The 16,084-nt window shown below is 39.7% G+C and overlaps 1 protein-coding gene across 6 annotated transcripts in view; it reads right to left on the reverse strand.

Annotated features, from left to right (window-relative positions):
- The window catches only part of LOC104937876 (A-kinase anchor protein 13-like), a 106,183-nt gene that overhangs the window by 70,070 nt on the left and 20,029 nt on the right, over positions 1 to 16,084 (reverse strand). For all 6 annotated transcript variants that reach the window (XM_027278709.1, XM_027278713.1, XM_027278712.1 and 3 more), the window contains exon 2: positions 9,657 to 9,700. In XM_027278709.1, the coding sequence (XP_027134510.1) occupies positions 9,657 to 9,689 (33 nt within the window). In that variant the 5' untranslated portion in view covers positions 9,690 to 9,700. The remainder of the gene's footprint in view (positions 1 to 9,656; positions 9,701 to 16,084) is intronic.

Below are 16,084 nucleotides of genomic sequence, written 5' to 3' on the forward strand. Positions count from 1 at the left end.
GAAATCACTCTCTCGCCTCTAACTTGTCCAAAATACAGCAGCTAGGCTTCTTTTTTTGCCAACATTCTTTTTATTATTTTCACATTATAACAAAGAAATACAGAGAAATACAAATACATGCCTCGAACAAACATGTCAACTCCCTACCCCCGGTCTTTACAAGTTTTCAGATTCTTGGTTGGGTATCAGGTTAGCTAGATCCTTATATAAAAATATACAGGAAAAAAAAAATTAAGTAATATTAAAACAAACATAGTTCTGTGATATTGAGTACTGCAAAGTGCTACTGTTTACATGTCCCCAGGCTCTTCCATTACATGAGACAGATCAGTCCTTGATACGTAGCTGATAAAGGGGTCCCAGATCTGGTGGAAATTATGTTGTTGGTGTCTTATTGTATATGTAATTTTCTCTAAAGGGAGAGTTGAAGACAGTTCAGACAACCACCTCTTCACACTTGGGCTACTGACGTTTTTCCAAGAGAGGGCTATTACTCTCTTTGCCATTAGCACACTTAAATCTACAAATATTCGTTGATGCTTTTTAAGCTTCGAATTATCTGGATACATACCAAATATAAACAGATGTGGAACTAGGGGTATTTGAATTTGTAAAATATTTTGAATACATTGTTTTATTTCTTGCCAGAATTTTTGTATTTTTGTACACTGCCAGATACAGTGGAAAAATGTACCCTTTTCCTTCTCACATTTAATACAAATATCCGGTATAGCACTATTATATTTGTGAAGTTTTTCTGGAGTAATATACGTTCGCATCAACCAGTTGTACTGTAGTATTTTCAGGCGTGTGTTAGTAGTTCTTGATTGTGCTCGAGTGCATGCCTCGCTCCACTTTTCTATTGAGATGTCTTCCTGTAGATCTTCCCTCCATGCCCCCAGCCTCCCCGCTGATGTTTCTGTACTTCCATCTACTAGACATTTATACATTTTGGATATTAGACCCCTCCCTAGACAGTCCATATTCATTAATTTTTCTACTGTGGATTTTTCAGGGCTGCGTAATGTTTGGTTTTGGTGTGTTCTAATGAAATTTCTCAACTGTAGGTATTTAAAAAATGACATCAGCACTTTTTGTGAGTTGTAAAGGTCTCCTATTTTTGCCAATCCTTTAGTAGCCCAAGATTTAAACCCCCCATCTCTTTTGCCTGGAGGAAAGGAATAATTACCCCATATAGGGCTGAAAATAGAGAGGGTGGGTGTTTCTCTCAAATATTTTTTAATTTGATGCCACACTACGATCATGTTTTTCACAATAGGGTTTTTTGTGGGTTTTTTTTAGGATTTTAATGTTTGCCGAGTACAGGTATACTGGGAGGGGAAGCTCTAGTTTTAGTTCTTCCATTCCTTTCCAGAGAGGAACATCTCTGTCTGCAAAGTAAAACAAGATTGTTCTTAATTGAGCTGCCCAATAATACCAGAGAGGGCAGGGACACTTGAGTCCCCCTCTGTCATAGGGTAAATACAGTAATGATAGTCGTGTCCGGGGGCGTCTGTTATTCCACAAGAATCTCACAAACAGTCCTTTAAGCCGAGTGAACAGGTTGCTTGGAGGAGGAAGTGGAAGGTTTTGAAACAAATACAACAATTTGGGCATTATATTCATTTTAAGGACGTTTATTTTCCCTATTAGTGACATAGATATAGGAGTCCACCTTTCCAATAATTTTGAGATTTCTTGTAGTAGAGGATCATAATTGCTGGCTACAATATGTCTAAGTTGTGGGACTATTTGAATACCTAGATATGTGAAACAGTCCACAATTTTAAATTGAGTGGCTGTTTTAGGAGGGTTTTTACTTTCTAACTGATTTAAAAGCATTATTGATGATTTGGATTTGTTTAATTTATATCCTGAGATATATTAAGGAGTTCTAGTAATTCAGGAATGGATTTTTCCAGCTTTTTAAGGAATATGATTACGTCATCTGCAAATAGAGCCAGGCGGTGTTCCTGTCGTCCAATTGATATACCTGTTATATTTTGGTGTGTTCTTACTGCTATTGCCAATGGTTCGATAGCCATAATAAAGAGAAGGGGAGATAGAGGATCTCCTTGCCTACATCCTCTTTGTATCTTAATAGTTTTGGATATATTACGATTAGTCATTATTTCAGCATATGGTTCTGTATATAATAGTTTTATCCATTTATTAAAATTTTCTCCAAAGCCAAAACGTCTGAGGATTTCAAATAAATAAAGCCACTCTACTCTGTCAAAGGCTTTTTCAGCATCCAATGACAGTAATGCTGTATCTGCTCCTCAAATAGTATATTTAAGATTCTCCTTACATTATGAAAGCCTTGTCTACCTTGTACAAAACCATTCTGATCCCTGTCAATAATACTTGGAATAATTTTCTCCAGTCTCCTTGCTATTATTTTACTCAGAATTTTTAAATCCACATTTAAGAGACTGATTGGCCTAAAGTTTTCACATTTGTTATTTGGTTTGCCTGGTTTTGGCAATAAAGTGATCAATGCTCCCCTTAATGATGTTGGAAGGATTCCGTTATAAAAGGATTCCTTGAACATTTCTAATAATGCTGGCATCAACCTATGTTTGAACACTTTATAAATCTCAATAGGTATTCCATCCGGCCCAGGGGTTTTCCCTCCCTTGATACTGTCAATGGCCATAGATAATTCCATTAATGTTATCTCTGTTTCTAGTTCTCCTTTAATTACCTCTGATATTTGGGGAATTTGGATTTTGTCCAGGAAATTATTAATTTCACACCTATCTGGACCTATTTCCGAGCTATACAGCTTTTCATAAAATTTTTGGAAATTTGTATTTATTTCAATTGGGTCAACTATGTTCTCATTATTACTATTTTGTAGTGATGTGATAAGTCTTTCATTCTGAAGTTGTTTGATGCGCCATGCCAGCACTTTGCCAGATTTTTCCCCTTGATCATAAAATGTCTGTTTAAGACGCAGTAAACTTGATAGAGCTCTTGTTGTAGAAATTTCGTTGTATTGTGTTCTTAACAAAAGTAATCTTTGATGGGTGTCCTGGGAACCTGATTGGTAGTAGTCTTCTTCTAATTCTTTTATTTTTGTTTCTAATGCTTTGGTTTTATTGTAGGTTTCTTTAGCTTTAAAACTAGTAATGTTAATAATTTGTCCCCTGATAACGGCCTTAAACGCTTCCCATCTGATACTTTGTGAGGTTTCGGTTGTATTTGTTTCAAAATAATATTTAATCTGTTCATCAAGAGAAGTAACAAAGTCAGTGTCAGATAGCCACTTTGTTTTAAATCTCCATTTGGGAATATCACTTGTCAGATTAGGGTCATGATAGACTAAAGAGTTTGGGGCGTGATCAGACAGGAGTATGGCATCGTAGGACACGTCCTTTATTCTATATTTTAGTTGTGCTGAAACCAAAAAAAAGTCTATGCGGGAATATGACTGGTGTGTACCAGAATAACATGAATATTTTTTCCCATTGGGATTATCTTCCCTCCAAATATCAATTAAACTAATTTCTCTCATAAAATAATGGATTACACCCCTACTTCTTGAATGCGACTGATCGACGCCTGAGCTTTTGTCTTTCAGGGGATCTAAAGTGCAGTTAAAATCACCTGCCATTATACAAGCACCCGGTAGAGAGGCAATAGTAAGGAATAGATTTTGGAAAAATTTGGGTTCGTCTGTATTTGGAGCATAGACATTTATTAGAATTAATTGTTCCCTAAGAATTGTCCCTTGAATAATCAAATATCGTCCTGCCTCTTCTTTGATAACATTTTGAATTTGAAATGGAATGGAATCATGGATCAAGATCATAACCCCCCTTGCTTGAGAGGTAAAGGGAGCTGACAGAATTTTACCTTTCCACCTCCTCCTCACTTTAAGCTCATCTTCGTATGTTAGGTGGGTTTCCTGAAGGAATACTATTTTAGACTGTAAGATTTTAACCCTGCTCATTACTTGCTTAACTTTTTTTATCTTTTGTAGCCCTCTGCAGTTCCAGGATGTAATTCTAACGTTTAGAACAGACATATAGGTCAAATATTCTGAATTTCCCCAACCGTTTTAGTATTTTCAGACCGAACCGCGAAAAAAGAAAAAAAAAGGAACAAGGAACAAATGTATTCCCCTTGGCTAACATCAATCCACCTGAGTGTGGCCCCATCAGGTGACCCCCTTCCCCTTCATTTTTGGACTTCCCGAAAGCAAAGAGCTGATCCACACTATGTGGTATCAGTATAACTATGCTGATGACTAAAAAGGAAAAAACAACCGAATGAGCGTAACTGCTCCGCCACTGTGATTTAGGAAGTTGTTTTAGGGCAACCCAGCAATCGAAAAACGCCTCCATAACAGCTTATTTAAACAATGCGTATAAATCAGAAAGTTGTTCTTCATCAATAGATCATAACTCAGTGTATCTAACTTTCACTCTGTTCTCCACTTCTGACTCTGCACTGCATCAAAATGTTATAATAATGTCCCATCAGCGGTTTTGGATTACCTTTCCTGTCATATGTTATTCACTACCTTAGTCTGACTGATTGTCCGACTGGATCTTCTTAATGAAGCGCTCAGCTTCGTCGGCGCCGTTGAAGATGTGTGAGCGCTCGTTGTAGGTGACAATGAGCCGAGCCGGAGGGATCATACCGTATCTTAGCCCCAGCGAGCGGAGTTGTCTCCTCGCCTCTTCAAACTCTTTTAGTTTCTTATGCATCTCTGCGGTCACGTCTTGGTAGAATCTCACCGGATGGTTGTTGTAGAGGACTTGCTTTTTCGCCCTGGCCGCTTTAATCACCGCTTCTTTGTCTTTATAATTCAGGAACTTCATTATGAGGGTCCTAGGCGCGAAGTTGGTCTTATGCTGTCTTCTTGGTCCAAGCCTGTGCGCTCTTTCCACCGTAATTTTCCCCCGGAGCTGCTGTAGCTCCAGCGCCTCCGGTATCCAGTTCTCCAGGATTCCACAGGTGTCCTCTCCCTCCGCGCCTTCGGGTAGATTAACAAGCCGTACATTGGAGCGACGTGAACAAGCTTCCAGGTCCAATACTTTCTCTTCCAGATCTTTATTTTTCCCCTCTAGGTTTTTCCCCTTCTTTCGGAGCATAGTTACGTCGTCTTCTGTTGTTGAGATTCTCGTCTCCGCTTGCGTAACTCTTTCTGAGCAGTCTGTAATGTCTCTCCGTACATTTTCAATCGCGGTGAGGATGCCATCAAATTTGGATGAGATCTCAGCCTTCATAGTGTTAATAGCTGTCAGTATTGTTCCCAAAGAGGTGCTGGTCTCATCCCTGGCGGTTGCGGTGCTTTCCTCCGGCTGTTTAAAGGGGCTACCGCTGCCAGCGCTGCTAGCCGCAGCGCTAGCTTCCATGGCCTCGGCGTTAGTGGTGAGCTTGGCCTTGGCGGCAGGAGTTGCAAAATTGGTTACTTTGGTTTGTTGCGTCTTGTTACGGTTTGATTTTCTTGGTTCCATCGGTATTTTTCTAAACCCTGGTGTTGTAATTGGGCTGCATGGCACACAGAGTTGGCCTATTTTAGCGAGGTATTAAGTTGTTTAGTAGCAGAGCAGTTACACGCGTCCTCTCAGCAAGCTGCCATAACCGGAAGTCCCAGCAGCTAGGCTTCTTACTGGTTTTAACAGACGACAGCACTCTCTTCACTGGCTCCCTGTTTGTTTTAGAATTGATTTGAAGATTTTACTGATCACTTTTGAAGCGTGTCCATGTTACATAGCAGACATGTTGACCTCAGGTCCTCAGGTGGATCCCTGCTGGCTGTTCCAAAGTCGAGGCTCAAAACTATAGATGACCGGGCGTTTGCTATCAGAGCCCCAGCGACTCGACATAAGGCTCGCAGAATCAGTAAATTCTTTTAGATCACGTCTTAAAACATTTTTATAGACTTGTGACTTTGCTTTTACGTGATGTCGTCTTTTTTCATTTTGTCACTCAATTTTTTTTATTATTTCTTCTTCTTTCTTTTTTTAATCAAAATGTGGTGTGCGAATGTGTATGTGTCGTTCACAGTGTGTGTTTTCTACCTATTTTTATCATTCTATATTTTATTGTTGCTTTATTTAATTTGTCATTATATGTTTTCATCTTATTTTTATGTATTGTTTCACTTTCATTTTTAACTGTTTTATATTGTCTTGTCTGAAATGTTGTTGGTTCATGTGCTGCTATTTTGCCTGAGTATCCTGTTTGTGCCTGTCTGTTTTTAAAAGGTACTATATAAATAAAGTTATTATTATTATGCTTACTGTGATCTGTTGGTTTGTTGATTCAGTGTACAGCTCAGACACATGAAGCTCAGCGCTGAATGAACACTAACATACCAAACTCTTTTTCCATAGTGACACTGAGCAGACGTCAGTTGAGCGTCCAGTCTCTCAACATTTCAGCGAGCTTAACAAATGAAGCTCTGGTGAGAGTTCCGTCAGTAAGGACTATAGTTTAGCATTCACCTCTCCTTCCATTCACTCCTGTCACGCATGCTGCTGTCATTAACCCAGCCTGACAATCATGGCATCAGCTGTTCTCATCAGCACAGCGACACACCTGCACTGTTAGCCAATCATCTTGCTGCTGTCTTTTTAAATAAGATTCTTTCTCTGTCATCATCTGCTTCATTTCATCAGCCACCACCAATGTCTGCACTCCATGGAGGGGTTTATTCTGCTGGGGCTGAGGACTTTCTGTCCATACTGAAGAAACAGATATCTGAACAATTCTTTGCTTCATTCTGTCTCTCTTTATTGAACTAGACTGTGTGTTGTAACATCAGTTTCTATGATCACGAGTTCGGCTTGGCCTTGTTTTAATGACAGTTGGAGACCTAACTGTGTCCGTTCTTAGTTAGGGGCCTTCCTCCATGCACCATGAGCAGCTTCACTCATAAATATGCTTTGTTTCTGCTTTTTACATGTTAATGATTACATTCAATGGTACATTGTTAAATATGCATAACCAGACCTTCTTAGTTAGACTGTGAGTTTGGGGGTCCACAGCATTTGTTACAGATTTGGCACAAATTCTAACCATTTTTATTCACTTAGTATCAAAAACTTTTGACATTTGGAGATTTTTTTGTCAGTATCACGTTAAAACACGTATCACATTATGGCATGATCATTTATTTTGTTATAACGTAAAACGTTCACGTTATAATGTGCTGGTCAATGAGAAAATGTGCTGCCTCCAGCAGGTTTTCTTCCTGTGTAGCCTGGTGCTGTATTCTTAATGTATGAATACAAAAAGTACAGGGACTGGACTGCTGAGGACTGGGGTCATTTTCTCTGATGAATCCCCTTTCCGATTGTTTGGGGCATCTGGAAAAAAGCTTGTCCAGAGAAAAAAAGATGAGCGTTACCATCAGTCCTGTGTCATGCCAACAGTAAAATACCCTGAAACTATTCATGTGCGGGGTTGCTTTTCAGCCAAGGGAGTGGGCTCACTCACAATTTTGCTGCAGAACACAGCCATGAATAAAGAATGGTACCAAAACATCCTCTGAGAGCAACTTCTCCCAACTATCCAACAACAATTTGGTGACAAGCGATGCCTTTTCCTGCATGATGGAGCACCTTGCCATAAGGCAAAAGAGGTACCTAAGTGGCTCGGGGAACAAAACATCAAAACTTTGGCTCCATGGCCAGGAAACTCTCCAGACCTTATATCACATTTTCAAAACCTTTGGCCACGACTGTACATTTATTTTTCTGGCGTGGCATATGTGACAATATGCCTCTGTACACTACAATGAAATGGCTCCTATGAGGAGTCACATCATCACACATGAATACAACTGGACTCAATGAACCCACAGCAGTCTCAGCTTCACAGTCAGACCCAATTTATGCAAATCCAGTATTGTTACAGGCTTACTTTGGATAATGGCAGAACACTGTCTGTCTCTGCCCCTTCTCCTGGTGTGTCAGACTCAAGAACTTAGAATATTTAACAAACAACAATTGTGCTATTTCAGGTTCCATGTTTCAAACGTGTGTGTGTGTGTGTGTGTGTGTGTGTGTGTGTGTGTGTGTGTGTGTGTGTGTGTGTGTGTGTATGTGGACAGCAGGAAAGAAAGTGTAAACATCCCACCAGGGTGTTGCTGCTGTGTAATTTCACTGTGACCAAAACATATCTTTTAATGAATGGTTGAATGGAGCCACAAATATGTTGTTGTCTTTTCTCATACGTACACAGACACAGACGCACACACACACACACTGAGAACACAGTCCTGCCATGTTGCATATCTGAGGTCCTGAAAAACTAAAAGGAAGAAACATATTGTACTTCTTGTTCTTTAGGGCATGTCAACAATTCAAACAGATTTGTATCATATATGAAAAACATATCCAACTCAATGACAGTATAAAGAATGGACAGAGCCTCCTTGACGTCACCTGTAGGTGAAGCTGAAAATATGCACCGCTGGCTGCCGCTATGTTGAATATACTGCTTCTTCCTCCTCCCAGCTAATCTAAATATTGGCAAGGCGTGAATCATCAGCTGACCTGAGGTGGGCCGAATCCCAGAAATGAGCTATAAAGCACAAATCCGTTTTTTTTTTCTTTTGTTTTCTTTTGCACCAGGCTGTAAACAAGTATAATTCTTAAATGGAGACTGACTCAGTGCTGATCTCTATAAACAGATGTCTGCACATGAACACAGAACCTGTAGGTGATGGCTGCTTTCTGTTTGCAGTTTGCAGAGTTATAGTTACCAATCACATTTGAGTGAGCTTTGGATGCAACACTGTGAAGAGCAAAATATCATCAGCGTTATATCATCAGATTCAGCTTTTTAGTCACTTCTTTTAAGTCATCAACATTCATGTAGTCTAAATTGTCTGCAGGCAACAGTGGATGGGTTCTAAGATTGTTTGTGTACAGTTCTCTTCCCTCACTATAACGCGGTTCACTTTTCGCGGCCTCACTGATTATTTTTAGTGTAATTTGCATGCTTTTTTTACAGCGTACTGTACAGTATGAACGCGCATTGTGTCCTGATTGGCTAAGGTAGTACTGTACAAAATGCGTTGTATGTTTTGCACTCGGAAAAAAACACCTGTACCAAGGACTTCAGAGGAAAAAGCCGTTACAGCGGAGCGGTACCAGGACAAAGAGGCACCATCAGAGGAACTGTGAAATACGGTTTCATTTACCAATACAGTATTGTTCTTATTTTTGTTAAATCTGCAAAAGTCTGAACTTTGAGAGTGTTTAAATAAGAGATAAATGTGAGAAAATGTTAATGCCTGTCTGAGAAAGGTGTATAAAAGTGTGTGGTTAGGGGTTTTACGGCCTTAAAACATGTAGAATAATTGTAATAAATAAAGCTGATTACTTTGCGGATTTCGTCTATTGCGGGTTATTTTCAGAACGTATCCCCCGCGATAAACGATGGACCACTGTATAAGTAATTAGTTACTGAAGTTTAGGGTTAGCCACTGTTAGCTTTAATATGGAATTAGCTGCTAACAGCAGAAGCTAGAAGAAGAAGGAGTCCAAACATAACATCTGCTGTGTCCATAGTAACAGTTTAGAAAGAACTGCTGTGGTGAGCTCATGCTTATCCACAGAAAAACAGCAGAACATGTCGCAGTGTTTGGCTGGTCATGGTGATGAGGTGTGATAACTAGAGGTACTTACATAGAGTGGAGCTTGTTGAGGATTCAGTTTCATGATGCTGGGCTCTAGAGAGAAAAGATATGAAGAGATGTGAGAAAATATGTTCAAAACAGTCATTATCACAGAAGATGGACTCGGCTGGGTTTGAATGAATGCTCTCCAGTGCTGAAGACAGAAAACAGGAAGTTGACACAGGGAAATACCAAACAGATCTCCAATACTGTTTCATACAGCTCATGAAAAGGTCAGCTCCAGAAAGACAAAAAAGTCTTTGCATCTTTGCAACATTTCTCAGGTGCTCTGATGAAAGGACACAGTTTCAAACTGACACTCCTGTTTCCACACACACACCAGAAACCATCACAGGGAGCCTGTATTACAGGTTAGATGGACTTAATGCAGCCTATTCAGCTGTCAGACAATATGTTCTTGTTTTTACTGGTACCAGTGTAGCCAAACCTTTAATGTGGGTGTGTGCACACAATTTATTATGTGTGAAAACGCTCTTACACATTTTTCATTAAAGCCTACAGCCTCACAGAAAAATAGTTCAAATCTCTTCTGTTCAGCAGACTGCTGAACACAGTCAACATCTGCTCAGATAGCTGGTTACTCTGCTGAGTGTTAAACCTGCATTCAGTCTCCTCCACTGTAGTTACTCACACAGAGGAGTGCACCTCAATTCACCATGTACTTAAGGATTTACACGTGTTTATGTTTTTAGAGGACGAAACACCATGGCTGGTCATATCATAACTTGTGATTGATTATCATCATTAAAATCGACCAGTGCTGGTGTTCTTCTGAGCAGAGAGCAGAATTGATATTACACAAGAGGGTGTGCTTTAACGTCGTTATTGGCATGACAGTGATGTGGCCGTTAGCGTCACTGGAGTGCCAATAATAATTTAAAGAACGCCCTCAAGTGTAATGCTGCAATTATACAACAATCACCAACTTCAATAAAATATATAATCAAAAGATATTCATGTTTTGGGGCAATTTGCTCCTTAAAATAAATATTTCTTTGGTAGCCGTTTCCGTTCTGATCTCCGTTTCTAGGGTGATACACGGGGCCTGACTAATACCTGAAAAACAATCAGTTGACTCCTATATGTAATGGAACCCAGTTCACTACTCCAGCACGTAGCCCGAGCCTTAGTAACGACCTAGCAACGGAGACGCTTTCTAGTCCTGTTAATGCTTATGGAGATTGTAGTGACACAAGATATCGTGTGAATAAGATATAGATTTTTCCATGCACACATTTGGCTCCTCAGTCTGTGAACTTTACATTTATTTTGAAGCTAGCGCCGTATCAGCGACTCACCGGCACAGCTGATGGAGGATGATCCAAACATTTCCAGTAACTCCACAGCGTTGTTAAGTCAAAATGTGTTGAACAAAGATCGATGGAGTCATTCTTCAAAAACAACATTTTCTCTGAGCTCACTGAACTGTTTGATCTCTGACATGCTGCACACAAACGAGGTGCACACCTGTATTAACGAGGCACACCCCTGTATTAACGATTAGTGCTGCCACGATTAGTCGATTAGTCACGATTATGTCGACGATTTTGTTCGTCAACATAATCGTGACTAATTTAGTAGTCGACGCTTCGTTTTTTTTTTTTTTTAACTTTGATTTTCTCTGAAAACCGCGGCCTGACTGTACCGTAAATGATACCATAACACAGACCCTCCAGAAATTCATGATGTTGCGATTTGCAACTTTAACGCAACTTCAGTGAATCCCCGTGAAATCAGGGCGGTGTTGCAATTTTAACCAATCACCGCGATTTTTCCGCAACTTCCGCGCAGTCTGCCCGGGGATTCAACTCGGCAGGTTAGGGACGGCCGCACGATGCGGGAGGATCCCCTCGTGGGACGATCCCCTCGTGGGACCTCTCCCCGGCACTGACTGGCCTCCGCCGGGCGCATTTCCTCCACGGCGGCTCTGGGTCGGCATGGAAACACTCGGGGGCGAAGGTGGCTCACGGATCCGTCCGCGAGGTTTATAGCACCCGCCCACTTGCCCCTCTCCGAGACAATCATTTTACGTATGATCCAATTAGTCGACTAATCGAAAAAATAAACGGTGATTAGTCGACTATCAAAATAATCGTTTGTGGCAGCCCTATTAACGATACACACCTGTATTAACGAGGTGCACACCTGTATTAACGAGGTACACACCTGTACTATTGAGGCGGTCTACCAGCTCCATAACACAGAATATTCATTAAAGAAAGCTAAAATTATAAATTCAGATGTATTACTTTATTAAAGTTGACTTCCAGTGGACTTACTCATATTTGTTTACATGTTCTGTATTTTCAGGACGTGACAATGTAGGGCTGCTCGATTACAGAAAAAAATCAATATCACGATTATTTTGGTCAATATTGAAATCACGATTATTCAAACTATTAATTCTGAGTTCCACAATGCATTTATTCAGCATTTCTCCCTCTCTCAAAAAACACTTTGTTATTGATTCTTTATGCAAAATATTCAAATTGAAAATACATTTTGGCTACAAATATGTACTTTACAGCTGTTTTGCAATGTATAAAGCATTAAATCAATAAAGTAAATATACTTTATGGAACATTAAATAAGGCATAGAAAAACATAAATGTATCCAAAATAAACTATGTATCCAGCTGCTCTGCAAATTCTCTATATTTATAGAACAAAATAAATATAATAATAAGCAATAAGCATCTTCTTGAAACCCTCACCCTGGACTGTATTAATGGGTTGCATATCTTTAGCTAAGAAATATCCAATGGCAGCTGTTAGGCCCCGTTTACACGTACACAGGTATTTTAAAAAACGGAGACATCTCCCTTCGTTTGTACCGATCTTTTACACGCAAACGGTGAATTTGTCTCTGAAAACAAATCGAGTTTTAGGCAGCTGATGCACCAAAAGTGCGACCAATGTTTACCTTTTGCTATGACGATGATCATGGAAGCAAGCCGCCCATAGGCTTGGCGTAGTTATGATGGCACTCCATGGTGTATTTATGTGGGTTGATGTAAGCGAAAACTTTTCTGAAAACGATGCTATGTGCACGATGTTATTTTGGAAAACGGAGGGAGGGAAATATTCGTTTTTCATCATACCCGGCTATGTGTAAACGTAGCCCAATGTCTTGTGCCTCTCCGAACTTGTCGGATAAGGAGTCACATTAAACAATGTGTCTGTGATCGATGACTGAGTTTGTGTTAACGTCTTGCTGGTTGTGGCACTGGCTTTGTCTTTTTGTTTCTTTATTAATTCGTCGTGAGTGACTTTGTGCTTTTGTTTGAGATGGTTGAATAAATTTGTAGTGTTACCAAGAGGAGCAGCTATTACCTTGTAGCAAATCTTGCACATTATGTGCTGCTGTTTCTCATCGGATTCTTCTCATTCACTTTCAATCTCACACCAAACGACACACCTTCTCACTCTTCAGCTGCGTGAGGGAGTATGGGCTATCCTGTTAGTCAGCAGGACCGCGTGAAATGGAATGTATTGCGCATGCGTGTCTCTCAGAACTTGTGTAATGAAAAGTGGAAAATAAATCATTTAGACTCGATTATATGAATTTTTAGATCGTTTGACAACAAAATCGAAATCGTGATCAAATTTCGATTAATTGCACAGCCCTATGAGAATGTGGAGATATTTTTAGTGATGAGTCAGGTGTGATGTCATGCTGATTTGAGCACATTCTAAATGTCTAGTTGACCAATCAGATTGCTCGGTTAGACCTACTAGTTGTATAATAAATAGTGCTGTCAAAATTAACGCGTTAATTTTGTCGATTAATTTTAAAGAATTAACGCGTTAAAAAAAATTAACGCAATTAACACGGTTTTGTTTACTTCCGGTGGCAGCCGCCATTTTGGATGTGGCAAAGTAGAGCTTTGTTTCCCAGATATATTAGTGTGTGTGTGAATGGGTGTATAAGAGGCATTAACTTAAAGCCCTCACGGAGACTGCGCCCTGGGCGGTCGCCCACATTGCCCACAGCTAAAACCGGCCCTGCTTGTTTTAGTTTACGGGTAGATCTGCCACATCCAATATGGCGGACGCATTAACGTATCGCAGCAACGGACCAACCTGCTCAATGAGGCGTCTATGTGTCTATGATCTATCCTAACTAAAGGAGAGTCTGTATATATGTCTATGATCTATCCTAACTAAAGGAGAGTCTGTATATATGTCTATGATCTATCCTAACTAAAGGAGAGTCTATGTATATATGTCTATGATCTATCCTAACTAAAGGGGTCTATGTATATATGTCTATGATCTATCCTAACTAAAGGGAGTCTATTTATATTGCTATGATCTATCCTAACTTAAGGAAGTCTCTGTATATATGTCTATATCTATCCTAACTAAAGGAGAGTCTATGTATATGTTCTATGATCTATCCTAACTAAAGGAGAGTCTATGTATATGTCTATGATCTATCCTAACTAAAGGAGAGTCTATGTATATGTCTATGATCTATCCTAACTAAAGGAGAGTCTATGGCGGAAAGATGGATAAGGACGGACTTTCAGGGGGAACATTTCATTTTAAAAAGTTGCCCGACGGCTCGTTGGACAAAAACAAGGCAATTTGCACAGTTTGCAAAGCCGAATTTAAATTCCACAGAAGTAACACGACTTTAACACATCACCTCAAAGCAAAACACCCAGTCTACACTACAGGAGTGTGGCACTCGTCAGTATATTTCCTCATTCTGGCTTTTTTCTATTTGCACTGTGCATATGTGCACCTTAAGCCAATAAAATGAATGAATTTAAATATACTTTCTCTGTGTTTATTCTACATTAATTTGATCATTTTACATAAATAAATATTCATTATAAGCTTCAGTCTCAGAAAAATGCATTTAATTTATTGATACATTTATTGATAGATTAATCGCGATTAATTACAGAATTTTTTGCGATTAATTAGTTAATTTTTTTTAATCGATTGACAGCCATAATAATAAAGTCAAACTGTGAGAGCAGCAGAAAGTTATGGTGAGCGGAGCAGAAGAAAAGGTGAGCAGCAGATGTACAGTGCAAGTTCCAAAGCTAAGTTCCTGTGTGTTGTTTCAAATGTTGGAATAGCATCACTATGACAATCAGCTCCACCTCCTCTGAGGACTATCTGTGTGGAAACCAGAGTCGAGCAGGGTCAAGTTGAGTTGTGCAGTGTGTAACACAACACAGCATGTAGCACTGTAACAGTGTCAAAGTGTTGTGTTACATGGCAGTCCTCTTTTGCATCACTGACATGCTATCTGCGATCACACCATCACACACTGGGGATGTTTGGTTCAGTGTAAAGCTCTTTATCACAGTATGGCAGGATCTTTGTGTAGAAAGGGCTCCTGAAACAGGAAGCTATCATTTTTAAGATTTGCATAAATGCTGGATTTGTAGCACAACACACTGCAGCTTCAGACAATAATATGAATGCAGCAAATGAAGAAAAGATTTTTAATTTGACAACATTCACCATGTCACAACTCTGTGACATAAAGTCTGCAGGTTCCAACTTGGATGTTTTTGTCTGTCCTCAGCATGATTTATAAATCCTAAATACATTTATTATTAACTGATGCTACTGTGATGAGTGCTACCTTCAGTTACTTTACAACAGCTGTGACAGTGGTCAGCTCAGCATGTTTCTGTTTATCAAATGAAGGCATGAAGAAGTTTAATTTAATCAAACTTTTTTGTCTCATGCCATGAATGAGCTAGATTTATCCAATAACAGGAGATGATATGCAAAGAACTGGTGACTTGTCCGGGGTATACCCCCGTCCCTCTCACAGTGTCAGCTGGGACCAGTTCAGCCCCTCGTGACCTTGATAAGAATAAGCGGTTATGGAAAATAAATGACTGAATGCTTGAAAAAACACGAACCCTGTTATGAATTCTTCCTGTTCAGAGACATTTTGGTTCAGGGACTTTTATTTTTGAAACTCTTATTTTGAAACTCTTTCACACATTTCTGTCCTTTTGGTGCAGAAGTCACTGACGATGCAAGTTTCAATTACTGCGACTGTGAGATTCATGTGGTGACATCACTTAGTTCTCTCTGTGTACTTCTACTGTTAAGTGCGTTTCCAGAGCTGCTGTCAGAAGGTGTTTCAGTAACTAGCCTGTGAGGATATAAACTGCATGTTGAGCCAACTGGCCAGCTTGGCTGTCTTATTGTGAAAGGCTAATATGGTTTCAGTGAGAGTTTTGTTATTCTGGTTACACTGTCAGTGTTTATATGAACGTGCAGATCGCATTTTTGGTTAAGAACTGCCTTTATTTTTTGTTAGTTTTGAAGTGTTTTATTTCAGAGACTAAACTATTACTACTACTTTAAATGAACTGATGACCTGACCGGAGCCCTGTACTTCAGTCAGATGGTGGCACTGTAGAAATTTTGGACAGG

This window comes from Larimichthys crocea, chromosome V (genome assembly GCF_000972845.2).
Source record: "Larimichthys crocea isolate SSNF chromosome V, L_crocea_2.0, whole genome shotgun sequence".
NCBI lineage: Eukaryota > Metazoa > Chordata > Actinopteri > Sciaenidae > Larimichthys > Larimichthys crocea.